Source organism: Balaenoptera borealis (assembly GCF_965194805.1).
Source record: "Balaenoptera borealis genome assembly, chromosome: 3".
Taxonomy (NCBI): Eukaryota; Metazoa; Chordata; class Mammalia; order Artiodactyla; family Balaenopteridae; genus Balaenoptera; species Balaenoptera borealis.
The window spans coordinates 47,815,755-47,830,727 of record NC_138866.1 but is presented as its reverse complement, the minus strand read 5'-3'; the positions used below and the strand labels follow the sequence as shown (position 1 = coordinate 47,830,727).

The 14,973-nt window shown below is 42.1% G+C and overlaps 1 protein-coding gene across 1 annotated transcript in view; it reads right to left on the bottom strand.

The window, feature by feature from the left end:
* NID2 (nidogen 2) overlaps window positions 1-14,973 on the bottom strand; it is an 80,633-nt gene that overhangs the window by 40,068 nt on the left and 25,592 nt on the right. The window contains 4 exon segments of the mRNA XM_082384800.1: window positions 7,122-7,352; window positions 8,697-8,897; window positions 10,423-10,668; window positions 11,097-11,246. Of these exon segments, the coding sequence (XP_082240926.1) occupies window positions 7,122-7,352; window positions 8,697-8,897; window positions 10,423-10,668; window positions 11,097-11,246 (828 nt within the window).

The following is a 14,973-nucleotide window of genomic DNA, read 5'->3' as shown; positions in this document are numbered from 1 at the left end:
ACTAAACCACTAAGGGATAACAAATTTTTATATGGGTTGACAATTTTGGTTGGAGTGAGCTCACAGAACAAAAAAGGCTCTGAGTGATTGAAGTCTAGACTTACTAGTCAAAACATATCATTTCTTGATCCAAAAATTTATCAATGGAACAAGTTAGCCTAGGGGTAACAGCTCAATCCTCTTCTAGAGTTCATATCAACAATAGGGTTTACGATCTCGATGTTGGATCCAGACACCCCAATGGTGTAACCTCTATTAAAGGTTCATTTGTTCAATGATTAAAGTCCTACGTGACCTAAGTTCAGACCGGAGTAATCCAGGTCGGTTCCTATCTATTATATATTTCTCTCAGTTCAAAAGGACAAGAGAAATAAGGCCCACTTTCAAAAAGCACCTGATAAATCAGTTAATGATATAATCTTAATTTAATTAATATATACAAAATACTACCCAAGAACAGGGTTTGTTAAGGTGGCAGAGCCCAGTAATTGCGTAAAACTTAAACCTTTATAACTGGAGGTTCAAATCCTCTCCCTAACAAAATGTTTATAATTAACATCTTCATACTCGTTATCCCCATTCTCCTAGCCATGGCATTCCTCACATTAATTGAAAGAAAAATTCTAGGTTATATGCAACTTTGTAAAGGACCAAATGTCTTTGGACCATATGGCCTATTACAACCTATTGCTGACACAAATTATTCATTAAAGAACCATTATGACCAGCTACATCCTTCATTTCCATATTTATTATTGCACCAATCCTAGCCCTAACCCTAGCCCTAATCGTATGAATTCCTCTACCTATACCTTATCCCCTCATTAATATAAATCTAGGGGTGTTATTTATAATAGCTATGTCAAGCCTCACCGTATATTCCATCTTATGATCCGGATGGGCTTCCAACCCAAAATATGTATTAATTGCAGCCCTACGAGCAGTAGCACAAACAATTTCATATGAAGTAATACTAGCAATTATTCTTCTATCAGCCCTTTAAATAAATGGAACTTTTACTTTCTCGACCCTCATCACAACACAAGAACATTTATGAATAATCTTCCTATCATGACCCCTAGCTGTGATTTATCTCCTCTCTAGCAGAAACTAACCAGGCCCCCTTTGACCTAACAACAGAAGGAGAATCTGAACTCATATCGGGTTTCAATGTAGAATATGGAGCAGGCCCATTCATTATATTTTTCTTAGAATATGCCATTATAGGGCTTCCCTGGTGGCGCAGTAGTTAGGAATCTGCCCGCTAATGCAGGGGACACGGGTTCGAGCCCTGGTCTGGGAAGATCCCACATGCCGCAGGGCAACTGGGCCCGTGAGCCACAACTACTGAGCCTGCGCATCTGGAGCCTGTGCTCCGCAGCAAGAGAGGCCACGATAGTGAGAGGCCTGCGCACCGCGATGAAGAGTGGCCCCCGCTCGCCGCAACTGGAGAAAGCCCTCGCACAGAAACGAAGACCCAACACAGCCAAAAATAAATAAATAAATAAATAAATAAACAAATTAAAAAAAAAAAAAGAATATGCCATTATAATAAACATTTTCACAACAATCCTCTTTCTAGGAGCATTCCACAACCCCCGCATATTAGAACTATACACAAAACTTTATTATAAAAACACTATTATTAACAGTTTCTTTCCTATGATTTTGAGCATCCTACTCTCGATTCCAATATGCTCAGTTAATACATCTACTGTGAACAAACTTCTTACCACTAACACTAGCCCTATGCATATGGCACGTCTCACTACCTATTATAACATCAAGCATCCCTCCACAAACATAAGAAATATGTCTGATAAAAGAGTTACTTTGATAGAGTAAATAAAAGAGGTTTAAGCCTTCTTATTTCTAGAATCACAGGAATTGAACCTATCCTTAAGAATTCAAAATTCTTCGTGCTACCGTATTACACTATATTCTATGCTAAGGTCAGCTAAATGAGCTATTGGCCCCATACCCCGAATATGTTGGTTTATATCCTTCCAGTACTAATAAAATCCATCATCTTTATTATCATCCTAACAACAATTCTCTCAGGGACCATAACTGTAATAACCAGCTCTCACTGACTACTTATCTGAATCGGATTTGAAAGAAATATTAGCCATTATCCCCATCATGATAAAAAAGTTCAACCCACGAGCTATAGAAGCGTCCACTAAATATTTTCTAACACAAGCTACCACATCAATATTACATATAATAGCTTTTCTCCTTAACCTATTATATTCCGGCCAATGAACCATTACAAAAATCTTTAATCCAACAGTATCAGTAGTAATAACAATAGCCCTAACCATAAAACTAGGACTATCTCCATTCCACTTCTGAGTGCCTGAAGTTACATAAGGTATTTCATTAATAGCACGCCTAATCTTATTAACATGACAAAAAACTCGCACCCTTATTAGTATTATAGCAAATTTCACCATCCATTAACCTAAATTTAATACTATCCTTATCCATACCATCTATTGTAATTGGAGAGTTATGACATTCTAAAAATCTATTCATCAATTGATGGGCATTTGGGTTGTTTCCACCTTTTGGCTATTATGAAGTTTTCATAAGCTTTTCTTTCTTTCTCTTGGTATATAACTAGGAGTAGAATTACTCAGTCAAATAGTAACTTTGTGTTTAACTTTTTTGAGAAACTGCTGTTTTCCACAGTTACACCATTTTACATGCATACCAGCAACATATGAGGGTTTCAGTTTCTCCACATGCCCACCAACATGTGCTATTATCCATTTTTTGACTATAGCCATTCACATACATATAAAGTAGTATCTCATTATGGTTTTGCTTTTTGCATTTTCCTGATGATTAATGATGTTGAGCATTTTTTCATGGGCTCATTCGATGATGTCTTTGGAGAAATACCTATCCAAATTTTTTGCCTATCTTTTAATTAGATTATTTGTCTCATTGAGTTGTAAAAGTTCTTCATATATTCTAGATACAAGTCTCTTATTAAATATATGATTTGCAAATATTTTGTCCTATTCTGTAGGTTGTATTTCACTTTGTTGATAATGCCCTCTGAAGCACAAATGTTTTTAATTTTTTTTTTTTTTTTTGGCCGTACTGCTTGGCTTGCAGGATCTTAGTTCCCCAACCAGGGATTGAACCCGGGCCACGGCAGCACTGAATCCTACCCACTGGACCACCAGGGAATTCCCCAAGGTTTTTAATTTTGATGACACCCCGTCTATCTATTTTTTTCTTTTGTTGCTTGTACTTTTAGCATAATATTGAAGAAGCCATTGCCAAATTCAGGGTCACAAAAGTTCACCCCTAAGTTTTCTCTAAAATTTTAATTTAAGTACATTAAGGCCTTTGACCCATTTTCAGTTAAATTTTGTATATGATGTGAAGTAGAGGTCCATCTTCATTCTTTTTCTAATGAGTATTATTCAATTTTACTGCAATTCTTGTTTGTCTAGAAATAGATTTAACAATACTTCAATATTTTATAATGCTTTACAATTAGGCAAAATGCTTACAGGTTTGCATATGCAACGTTTGCATATGCAATTTCATTTTTTAATTGAAGTATAGTTGATTTACAATATTATATAAGTTTCAGCTGTATAACATAGTGATTCAATATTTTTATAAATCATACTCCATTTAAAGTTATTATAAACTATTAGCTATATTCCCTGTGCTGTACAGTATATCCTTATAGGTTATTTTATATATAGTAGTTTGTATCTCTTAATCCCCTATCCCTATCTTGTCCCTCCCTCCGTCCCTCTCCCCACTGGTAACCACTAGTTTGTCCTCCATATCTATTTCTATTTTGTTATATTCATTTCATTCACGTTTTTTTGGATTCCACATATAAGTTACAGCATACAGTATTTGTCTTTCCCTGTCTGACTTATCTTACTAAGCATAAAACCCTTCAAGTCCATCGTGTTGTTGCAAATGGCAAAATTTCACTCTTTTTCATGGCCAAATAGTGTGTGTGTGTGTGTGTGTGTGTGTGTACCAAGTGTTCTTTATCCATTCATCTGTTGATTGGCACTTGGGTTCCTTCCATGTCTTGGCCATTGTAAATAATTGTGCTATTAACGTTGGGGCACATGTATCTTCTCGAATTTTTTTTCATTTTCTTCAGATACATACCCAGGAATGGAATTGCTGGATCATATGGTAGTTCTATTTTTAGTTTTTTGAGGAACCTCCAAACTGTTTTCCACAGTGGCTGCACAGATTTACATTCCCACCAACAGTGTACAAGGGTTCCATTTTCTCCACATCCTTGCCAACACATTTGTGTTCTTTTTGATGATAGCACCTCACATCTGTCAGAATGGCTATCTCATTGTGGTTTTGATTTGCATTGCCCTGATGATTAGCGATGTTGAACATCTTTTCATGTACCTATTGGCCATCTGCATTTCCTCTTTGGAAAAATTTCTATTCAGTTCTTCTGCCCATTTTTCAATGAGTTGTTTGGGGTTTTTTTAATGTTGAATTGTATGAGCTATTTATATATGTTGGATATACATGTTGGATATGTTGAGCATCTTTTCATGTGCCTGTTGGCCATCTGTATGCCTATTTTGGAAAAATGTCTATTCAGGTCTTCTGCCCAATTTTTAATTGGGTTAGTTTTTGGTATTGAGTTTTATGAGCTGTTTACAAATGTGTGGGTTTATTTCTGGGATCTCTATTCTGTTCCATTGATTTATGGGTATGTTTTTATAACAGTACCATACTGTTTTGATTACTGTAGTTTTGTAGTATAGTCTGAAGTCCAGGGGCATGATACTTCCAGCTTTCTTCTTTTTTCTCAAGATTGCTGTGGCTATTTGGGGTCTTCTGTGGTTCCATATAAATTTTCAGATTATTTGTTCTAATTCAGATTATCTGTTTTCATTCCTGTGAAAAAAAAAGTCCTGGGCATTTTGATAGGGATTGCATTAAATTTGTAGTTTGTTTTCACTAGTATGGACATTTTAACAATATTAATTCTTCCAGTCCATGAACATGCGTATCTTTCCATTTCTTTGTATCATATTCAATTTTCTTCATAAATGTCTTATACTTTTCAGAGTATGGGTCTTTCACCTCCTTGGCTAAGTTTATTCCTAAGTATTTTATTCTTTTTGATGTGATCCTAAATGGGATTTTTTCTTGCTTTCTCTTTCTGATAGTTCATTATTAGTGTATAGAAGAGCAACAGACTTGTGCACATTAATCTTGTATCTTGCAACTATACTGAATTCATTTATTAGTCATAATAATTTTTTGGTGGAGACTTTAGGGTTTTCTCTATATAGTGTCATGTCATCTGTAAATAGTGACAGTTTTACTTCTTCCCTTCCAATCTGGATGTCTTTTCTTTCTCTTGTCTTATTGCTGTGACCATCTTCATCCTTTTGCATGTGGATATCCAGAGTTATCCCAGAACCATTTGTTAAAAAGAGTACTCTTTCTCCTTATTGAGTTGTTTTGGCATCCTTGTCAAAAATCAATTGACTGTAAATGTGAGTGCTTATTTCTGGATTCTCACTTCTATTCCCATTGATCTGTATATCTATCCTTATTAGAGGACCGCACTGTATTGATTACTCTTAAGTTTTGAAATCAGGAGGTATGATTCCTCCAACTCTGTTCCTTTTCAAGATTGTTTTGGCTATTCTAGGTTCTTTAAATTTTTATATGAATTTTAGGATCAACTTTTCAGTTTCTGCAAAAAAGCTAGCTGACAGGATTGTGTTGAATCTATAGATCAATTTAGAAAGCACTGCCATCTTAACAATATTATGTCTTCCGCTTGTGGTTGCCAAGGGGGTTGGTGGGGAGGGGAAGGGATTAACTGGGAGTTTGGGGTTAGGAGATGCAAACTATTACATTTAGAATGGATAAACAAGGTCCTACTGTATAGCACAGGGAACTATATTGAATCTCCTGGGATAAACCATAATGGAAAAGAATAAGAGAAGAATATATATATGTGTATAACTGAGTCACTTTGCTGTACAGCAGAAATTAACACAGTATTGTAAATCAACTATACTTCAATTAAAAAATAATTTAAAAAACACAATATGTCTTCGGATCCATGAACTTAGAATGTCTTTCCGTTTATTTAAGCCATCTTTGCTTTCAGAAACATTTATAGATGTCAATGTAAAAGCATTGCACTTCTTCCTAAAAATTTATTCCTAAATATTTTATTCTTTTGGAAATGGAATCGTTTTCTTAATTTCCTTTTCAGTTTACTCATTGCTACTTTATAGAAATACAATTAATTTTTGTATACCGATCTTATATCCTGCAACCTTACTGAACTTATTAGTTCAAATAGTTTTTTTTATTAATGAATTCCTTAGTTTTTCTACCAATAAGATCATGTCAGAGGAGAATAGAGATAATTTTACTTCTTCCTTTCCAATCTAGATGGTTTTTTTTTTTTTTTTCCATTTTCTTGCCTAACTGCCCTGGCTAGAACTTCTAGTACAGTGATGAAGTGAAGTATCAAGAGCAGGCATCTTCTTTCTGATCTTAGAGGGAAAGCAACCAGTCTGTCCTCATTAAGTATGATGCTAACTTGGTTTTTTTCATACATGCAAGTTCTATTTCATTTTGTTCTTTTAGGCTCTGGCTCTTTGTCCCACCTTGATTTGGTGAAATCCTTCTCATCTTTTAAGTTTTAGCTAAAATTTCACTTCATTGGGGACATCATTCCTGAACCTTGCAACTAGGCTCACAGCACCCTGCACTTATCACAATCATAACAAATATTTGTCAGCATCAATCTCCCTCCTAACTTGGCCACACGTTGTTCACAGGTGTATCACCAACACAGAGGGCACACAAAATTGGGTGTTGCAGCAAACCAGCCTCATGTATATGCTCTATTCCTGATCTTGGCAGGAACACTATTCTAAAAGTTCCATTTCTACCTCTCAAGGACAGGACCCTGCTTTATTCATCCTTACACCCAGCACCTAACAGAGCCTGGCACTCAGTTACCCTTAGTAACCTATGTGAATCATTCTGAGGCCACTCAAAAGGCATGAAAGAAAGAAGGTTGGATATAATTTTTGCCCAGCAATAACAAAAAAGGGAAACCATACCTTCAACAGGGCCAATTTGATTGGTCACAGCGAATCTGAGCACTTTTTCTTCATCCGTGTACAAGGCAAAGACCCGGTCCACATTCAGCTGCTGGGTGGTGGGGGTGGCCCAGTGTCTGGGGGCATGCCTGCATGCCTGGTAAGTGATGTTCTGGTGGATGCGGTAGGACCGTGTTTGGTTGACGGCACCCAACGTGAGAGAGTAGGCTCTGGAACTTGTGGAGGTCACAGCTGCAATAGACATTATTCAGTCAAACGAGGAAATTTACAAATATTAAATATAGAGGTTTTTTTATGTGAGGTGAGTTTCTCTACACAGTTTTTAATGTAGTTGCTGGAGCATGTCCCCTTGGGAAGTTTGAGTTTATATGGGGAAACCTGCAAGGCAATCCCAAGAACCCACGTAGATGTAAAACCAAAGCACTGAGAGGGAGGAGGTATAATCGCTGCTGTCAATATTCACAAAGAATAAACTTTACTATATGCCAGCCATGCCCAGCACTCTATAAGCAGTGCCTCATTTATTCCTCACAGCAACCACTGAGGTGGGCCCTGCCATCTTGTGTGGAGAGTCTCACAGAGGTTAAAGAGTTAATTAAGTAGTCTAAGAAGCAAAGCTGGTATGCAGAGCCAGAAGTGGAACTTAAGTTGGCCTGACTCTACCCCGCTCCCCCCAAGTTTTCAACCAATCCATCCATCAGTGCACAGAAGAGAAGACTTCCAACACCTTGCACTTAAGTCTGGAGGCTTCTGGGGAAAGGGGCGGGGGTCTTTTATCTCCATCTGGGTGCAGAGTTGGGAGGCCAGGCAGTTTTCTAGACATCAGCTACCCTGTGCCCAGGCCAGATCTCTGCTGCTCATTCTCTTCCCTGTGCCTCTTGCTTGGCTTCCAGCTCTCACACCGCACGAGAAGCAAAGGCACAACTCAGAACAAACCCCTGTGCTGCAGGAAAGCAACCGAGATTGGGGCAGCGTCTCAAAATCAGGGGGTGTCTTACAGAACACATCACACCTTACACATATCAACCATGTAAGAGAGACAGAAAAGGGTGATTATTCTCATTCTAAAGATGAGAAAATAAGCTCTCAGACAGTAAGTGATCTTATTCCCCACATATTTTAAACACATCCATGATAAGAATTCCTGTCTTCTGACTCCAAATCTAGTGGTAGTTTTACAACACTGTACGGCATCTCTGAGTTCAAAGCAGGCTGAAACAAGGTTACAGAACAAGTATAAATTCCAATAATCAATATTTTTCCACAGCCCAGAGAGCAGGATGGTTAAAAACTGTACAAAATTATACCATCCCTCCCCACCCCATAAACAAGGTTGTTATTATGTTATTATTATCTGCAAATATTGGGTAGGGATGTTGATATTCTTGTGTACAACAGCCAGCACTTTTCTCACACTAATAAAATAACAAGAATAATAAAAAACACTGAGCTCATTTCATGTGCCACACACTGTTCTATAAGGACATTCCACGTAGTCACTCACATAATCCTCACAACTATCTCGTGAGATACGCACCATCCCCATTTTACGGAGTGAGAACTGGTTGCACGTACCTGAGTCCGAGTAGTGGTAGAGCTCCTTGTAGGGAGCAATGTGGGCTGTGAAGTTTGCTGGGATGTAAGGCACCTGGCCTTGAATGTTGGTTTGAATGCTCAGATAGTTCTCTGGGTCCAGCCCCTCAGCAGTTTGAGTGATTCGAACCCTTTCCTCTCCTGGGTAGAAAGTAACTTCCATGTCATGGATAAAGGTAGCACCTGGAGAGGAAAAACATCCAGCACAGGGATGAAAGAAGGCCTTGTATCTTCCAGCAATAATCACCAGTGCATACTTCCACTTCCCAATTTCTGCTACTGTTGGGGATGGTGCCTAAGGAGATCTGATAACCAAGGTTAAGTACTATCAGCTGTTGATCTCACCAGTTCCCCGAATTTTCTGTTAAAGAGCATGGTTCCATTCTATCCCATCTCACACTGCTTCTCTTTGTAGGAACTTGTTTTCTGTGAAAAATAAACCCCTAGGAACATCCTCGACCTTTCTCTTTCTATGGCTGTCAGACTTAACAAAAACAATCAAAAATCCCCAGGACACCCATTTACATTTGAATATCCGATGAATAAAAAATATTTTTAGTATAAGTATGTCCCATACAATATTTGGGGCATACTTATACTAAATTATTCAATTATTAATTGTTTATCTGAAATTCAAATGTAACTAGGTATACTGTATTTTATTTAGCTACTTTTGACTCAAGGTTTTATCAAAACTTGATTAAGAGCAAGATCCTACAAATGCCTATTGAGCTCTACAGCTGGAGGTGGGCCAAGAACTTTTCTCTCACACTTCATGTGCAATAAAGATAAATCCACTAGGAAACAAGGGGTAGTGAGGTGAGAAGCCAGAAAGTATTCTCTACACCCTTGCTATCAAAGGGTGGTCCTTAGACCAGCATTATCATCTCCTGGAAGCTTGCTAGGAAAACAGGATCACAGACACCCCAGGCCCGCCACCCCCGGCCTACTGAATCAGAACCTGCACTTTCCCGAGGCCCCAGGTGACGTGCAGGTGGGTTAAAGTCTGAGAAGCACTGTCTATACTATTATAGATCAGAGTCATCAGGGGACAAAGAGGAAAGGCACCCCTCCCCCATGAAGTAAAATCATCTCCAGGTGCCCTGGAACTACCACCTGCATCCCTCTTTGGCAGATCTGTGAGTGACACCTGAATTACACGGAAGCTTCAACAAACTGGGGTAAGAGGGCATGAATGCTCTAAATGGGATCATCCTATTTCTCAGAACAACCTGGAGAACCTTTAGAAGAAATCACTGTCTTTTAAAAACAGTCCTGGGGCTTCCCTGGTGGCGCAGTGGTTGAGAATCTGCCTGCCAATGCAGGGGACACGGGTTCGAGCCCTGGTCTGGGAAGATCCCACATGCCGCGGAGCAACTAGGCCTGTGAGCCACAACTACTGAGCCTGCGCGTCTGGAGCCTGTGCTCCGCAACAAGAGAGGCCGCGATAGTGAGAGGCCCGCGCACCGCGATGAAGAGTGGCCCCCGCTTGCCGCAACTAGAGAAAGCCCTCGCACAGAAACGAAGACCCAACACAGCCAAAAATAATTTTAAAAAAAAAACAGTCCTGCAAGGCCAAACCATCCCCAACTACCTCGGGGCAGGAAAACTACACCTGTGTGGCTCTGAAACTTTGGACAACTGACTACTGAATGAAAACCCAAGGCTCCAGGCCGCCAAAGCCATGGTGACCTGTGGCCCTCCTCACCTGTGAGGCTGAAGCCGTTCTCCCAGCCTGGTCTTTCTAAAGCAAATAGCCAGCCGAACAGGCCTCCGATCGGCGTGAGCGGGAGAAGGGCCTGGGCGGCGGGCTGCGGGATGTGGCCAATGGCCAGGTAGGCTCTGCCGTCGTCACCCACCACATAAGCGTGCAGGTCCGCGTCGGTGAAGTGCACGGGCGTGTGGCCCACGCGGAGGTGCCCACTCACCTTCCCATTGACTCGATGAGGTGTCCCTGAGAGACAGCAAACCCCGTCAGCCTTGAACGTCGTCCACACGCACAGATAAAACTATCCCACTGACAGCTCCCCACACTCCACCTTCAGCCCTTTTCACGACTCCCTAACCCACCCGCTACCCATCTAGGTACGAAACAGACCTGCCTTTGATCTCTCTTCTCCCATCCTCCCTCTCTCCTGTCCACTTGGACTCTAAGGAGCTAGCCAAAAGGGAGGAAACATTTCTGTTTAATCAAGTTGGGAAATCAGCCCAGGCGTGTTCATTCCTCAAACGTTTACGGAGCACCTGCAAGTTGCTCAGGCTTTGATTCCAGCAGCAGAGACACAAGGTCCATAAACAGAGCTCACACTGGCAGCTGGAAACAGCAAGGGACAGAAACAGACCCAGAGCAGCCCCCGCCCCAATCAAGCCGGCACCCCTCACCTTCGGGCAGACAGTGCTTCCCGTTCCCGTAAAACCTGGACCGACAGTGGCAGCAGAAGCCCGTGGCGTAGTCAGTGCAGAAGGCGTGCCGGGAGCAGCGCTCGTGGTTGTGTTCGCAGGTCTCTTTGTTGGCAGCGTTGTACATGAAGACTGGAAAGTAAAACAAACTTGCATGTAAAGGACTAAGGGATTCCAGCATCACGGTTGCCAAGGTTCATCACGGACACAGCATCTGCTCCATAAAATCCATTTAGATTGTAATAAACAAATGGGGTTTTGATGATTAAGAGACGGAAATAACATTCAACTCGGGGGAATTAACTTGCTTTGTCTGCTGGCAAGAAGTATTGCTGACTGCTCCCATCTGGTCTCTCTGCAGAGCTGGTGAGCGAGGATGGGACTGCACCCCTCGGTGCAGTGACAGGAAAGCCAACCAGGAAGAACGTGTTAGGTGGAACAGCCATCTTCTGGGTCAAAAATGGCCAAAGGTCAGCACTTTTATACGGTTCAAACTAATATTAATGAGCTCCTGAGAGGAAGACCAAAGAGAGAAACTAACAAACACAGTCTTCTGTCTAACCATTCTTTTATTTTTGGTAACCCTGAACTTGAAGAGAATAACCTATAGCTTGTCTTACTTCCCAGAAAAATTTTTTTTTCCTGAAAGAGAAGAAGGGCATTAAAGAAAGAACACACATACACACACACACCCTAAAGAAAGTGTATGAGAGGCAGGTGGAGATGGAGGGGGAGGAAACAGGGAGCCCGGCTGTGAAAGGGTCTGTGCCTTTGCAGGGTTTCTCGTGGTGGGTGTGGCCCGAGCTGGATGTCAGGGCAGCAGCGGAGAGCCTGGCCATAGTCACCATTCTCTAGGAAGCCATGTGTACCTGGGTAACCTCAGTGCTCCAGTAGCTGTTCCTTCCAGCTCCCACTTATTTAGCCCATTAAAAAAAGAAAGAGAATCACTTGTGCTACCAAGAAACAAAGGGACTGGAGCAGATGCTATTGTCCCTAAAGGGAATGGCCAAGGAATTGGGGTGTGGCTGGGGCTTGCTGACAGATAAGCGAAAGCTTTGTCCGGGGACACAGGGGATGATCCCAATCCCAAGCACGGCCGCCAGGAGGCAAAGTGGCTGTGCACACCTCTGCGTCTGCATCCCCCGGAGCAGGAGTTGGGCGGAGACTCCAGGAGCTGACTGAGCGAAGATGGCACAGAACTCTAGTGCTAGACTCCAGTGCTATTGTGAGGTGCCGGCTCCCGAGGAAGACAGATAACCCGCTCCTGGGAAAAACTGGGTGGCAGTTGTGTTCCACATCTAGCTCTGAAAAGGAGGAAGTGGGAAGGGGAAGAAGAAATGGAAAGATCAGTACTTACCCAGTATTCCGGGGAGAACAGAAAACAAACCAACGTTGGGGCAGGGTGGGAATGTAGCACCACAGAAGTAACAATGGGGCCAGCGTAGACTTGTATCAGCAAGTGAGAATATAACAAAGTGAACATTGGAATAGTGCCTAATATATGCCAGGTACTATTCTATGAACTTTATTAACTCTTTTAATTTGCACAAGAGCAGGGACTTTTTTAATCTCTGTTTTGCAGGTAAACAAGCTGGGCACAGATTAAGGTGACTCTCCTGAAGTCACACAGGCAGTAGGTGGTGGAGTTGGGATCTGAACCTAGGAAGTCTGGCTCCAGATTCTTAACAGCTGCACTCAACCACCCTCCGGCAGAGCCCAAGGACATCGATCATGAGAGCCAGGCAAAGGATCTGCTCAGGTGACTGGGGTTAATCAACACAGGCTTTGGACAGTCAGGTTTGAGTCCTACTTTATAAATCAGGCTTAATGGGAGAAGATAGCAGAGATTGTCCAGATGGCTGTCACAGCTGACAGAAAAGCACAGGTAGGAGAACTGAGTAGCAGCAGTAGCGTTAACTTCTGGACAGTATTTGACTGCTGCTTACAGATTCTTGAGAAAGAAGTGAGCTGGGGGTTGGCAGGACGGACGATCTTGACTCAAGTGGAATATCTGACTGGGAACAGAGTGAGAGTGAAGTCGGTGACTCAAGATTTGGTACCAGGCCTACACGGCTGAGAAATTCCAGTTTGATAAAAATAGAAAATTAGGCATCACCATGAACACTTTTTAAAACAGGAAAGTGACACAAAACTCAAGGCAGAAAAACAGAATGGATAATAAAAAAGATAAGAGGTTGCTGTGAGAAAACAATGTATCATTATCTATACCATCGGTTTAATAAGGGGGAAAAATTCCAGTTTGAGTAAAAAATAAATGAATGTAACTTGTCAAAATCTTGGGTTTCTCCAGCTCTGAAAAGTCACAAGTATTAAGAAGCGGCCCCTGGAGGGACTGGCATAGTTGTGTGTTCATGGCGTCGGCTGCCATCAGGACTCTCCCTCCAGAACACAAGGGAAGCAGGGGCAGCAGAGGGTCCCAAGCTCTGACGTTCAACAGCAGCCTGACTCAGGTGGCTCTGCAGGAACCACAGAAATGCACCGTGTCTGTTTCCTCCTCTCCAAAAATCAGGATGACACCCCTTCTCACACCTCATTGCCAGAAATCACATTATTTCTTAGGGTACTTCTGAGCACCAAGGTAAAAAAGGCAATCTGACGCAGGACTAAAAGGTAGTCATTTTCAGGAAATTCAGGTAAAAATAAAACCACATTAACACTGTTCTGCCCTCAGATTAAAGAAATGATGGGTCTGTATTATGTTCCCTCTATTTGTTGTTTTGTGAAGCCTTGTTCTTCCGCCCGATCCCTCTTCTAAGAGAGGATCATGAAACAGGGAGAGATGAGCTGGAGGAGGACCACAGGTGTGCTGAGTTGGGTTAATTGAACAGAAACACTAGGAGGAGGCATGGCTTTTCTATGGGTAAAAGGAGAGGCTCAGCAGTGCACCCAGCAACTTACAGATCCAACTGTGACAAAGTTTATAAGTTCATGGACACGCAGACCACAAGTTCCTAACAAAAAATAACGGTTAGAGCCCCATGAAAGGCTCTTACGAAACTGAAACTATAATTACGATGGGTTAAATTAACTATTGGTAAGCTGGCTTGGGGATCTTTTTCAAGTGTGTGTGTGTGTGTGTGGGGTGTGGGTGGGTGTGTAAAGCTGCTTGCTCAGGATGGGAGTCACTAAGCGAAGAACACAAGCTCAGCCTTCCAGCCCACGCCAGTCACACGGGGGAAAGATGGCTGCGCTCCTAGTCAGAGGAACACCGGGATCCCTTTTCCGTGCCTGCCTTCACATGCAGACGTGCACGTGTAACACTGACAACGTCAGCTTAGATGAAAGGTAAACACCTGTTGCAATTTTCTTTCATTCTTTCAGTAATTCAGACAAATACTTATCGAGCACTCCCTATGGGCCCTGCACTGGACTAGGAATTAGGGATACAGCTGGGAACAAAAGAGACAAAAATTCCTGTCCTGGAGCTTACATTCTCCCCTTTAGGCAGCAGTCAACAGACAGGTCAATTATTCAGTACAGCGGATGGTGTCAAGAACCGTGCAGAAGCTTAAATCGGAGAGGAACAAGAGGGCTGGAGACGGAAGGTGGCTTTGCTTCTTTTAAATGACACAGCCACGGAGGGCCTGGGGAGAGGACGAGCTTTGGGCAGAGGCCTGGAGGAGGAGAGGGTGAGTGGAGGCAGGAGCTCTCGTCAGGCTGGCGGGCCGCGTGGGAGGAATGGGGCAGGGAGACAGGAGAAGGCGGGAGAGGTAATCCTGGCCAGTTCTCACCCATCGGGCCTCACAGGTCAAGAGAAGGATTTGGGCTTTAGTTTGAGTGAGGGGGGTCGCTGCTGGGGAGAAGAGTGACACGGTCTGACTTACAGGAACCTCAGGAA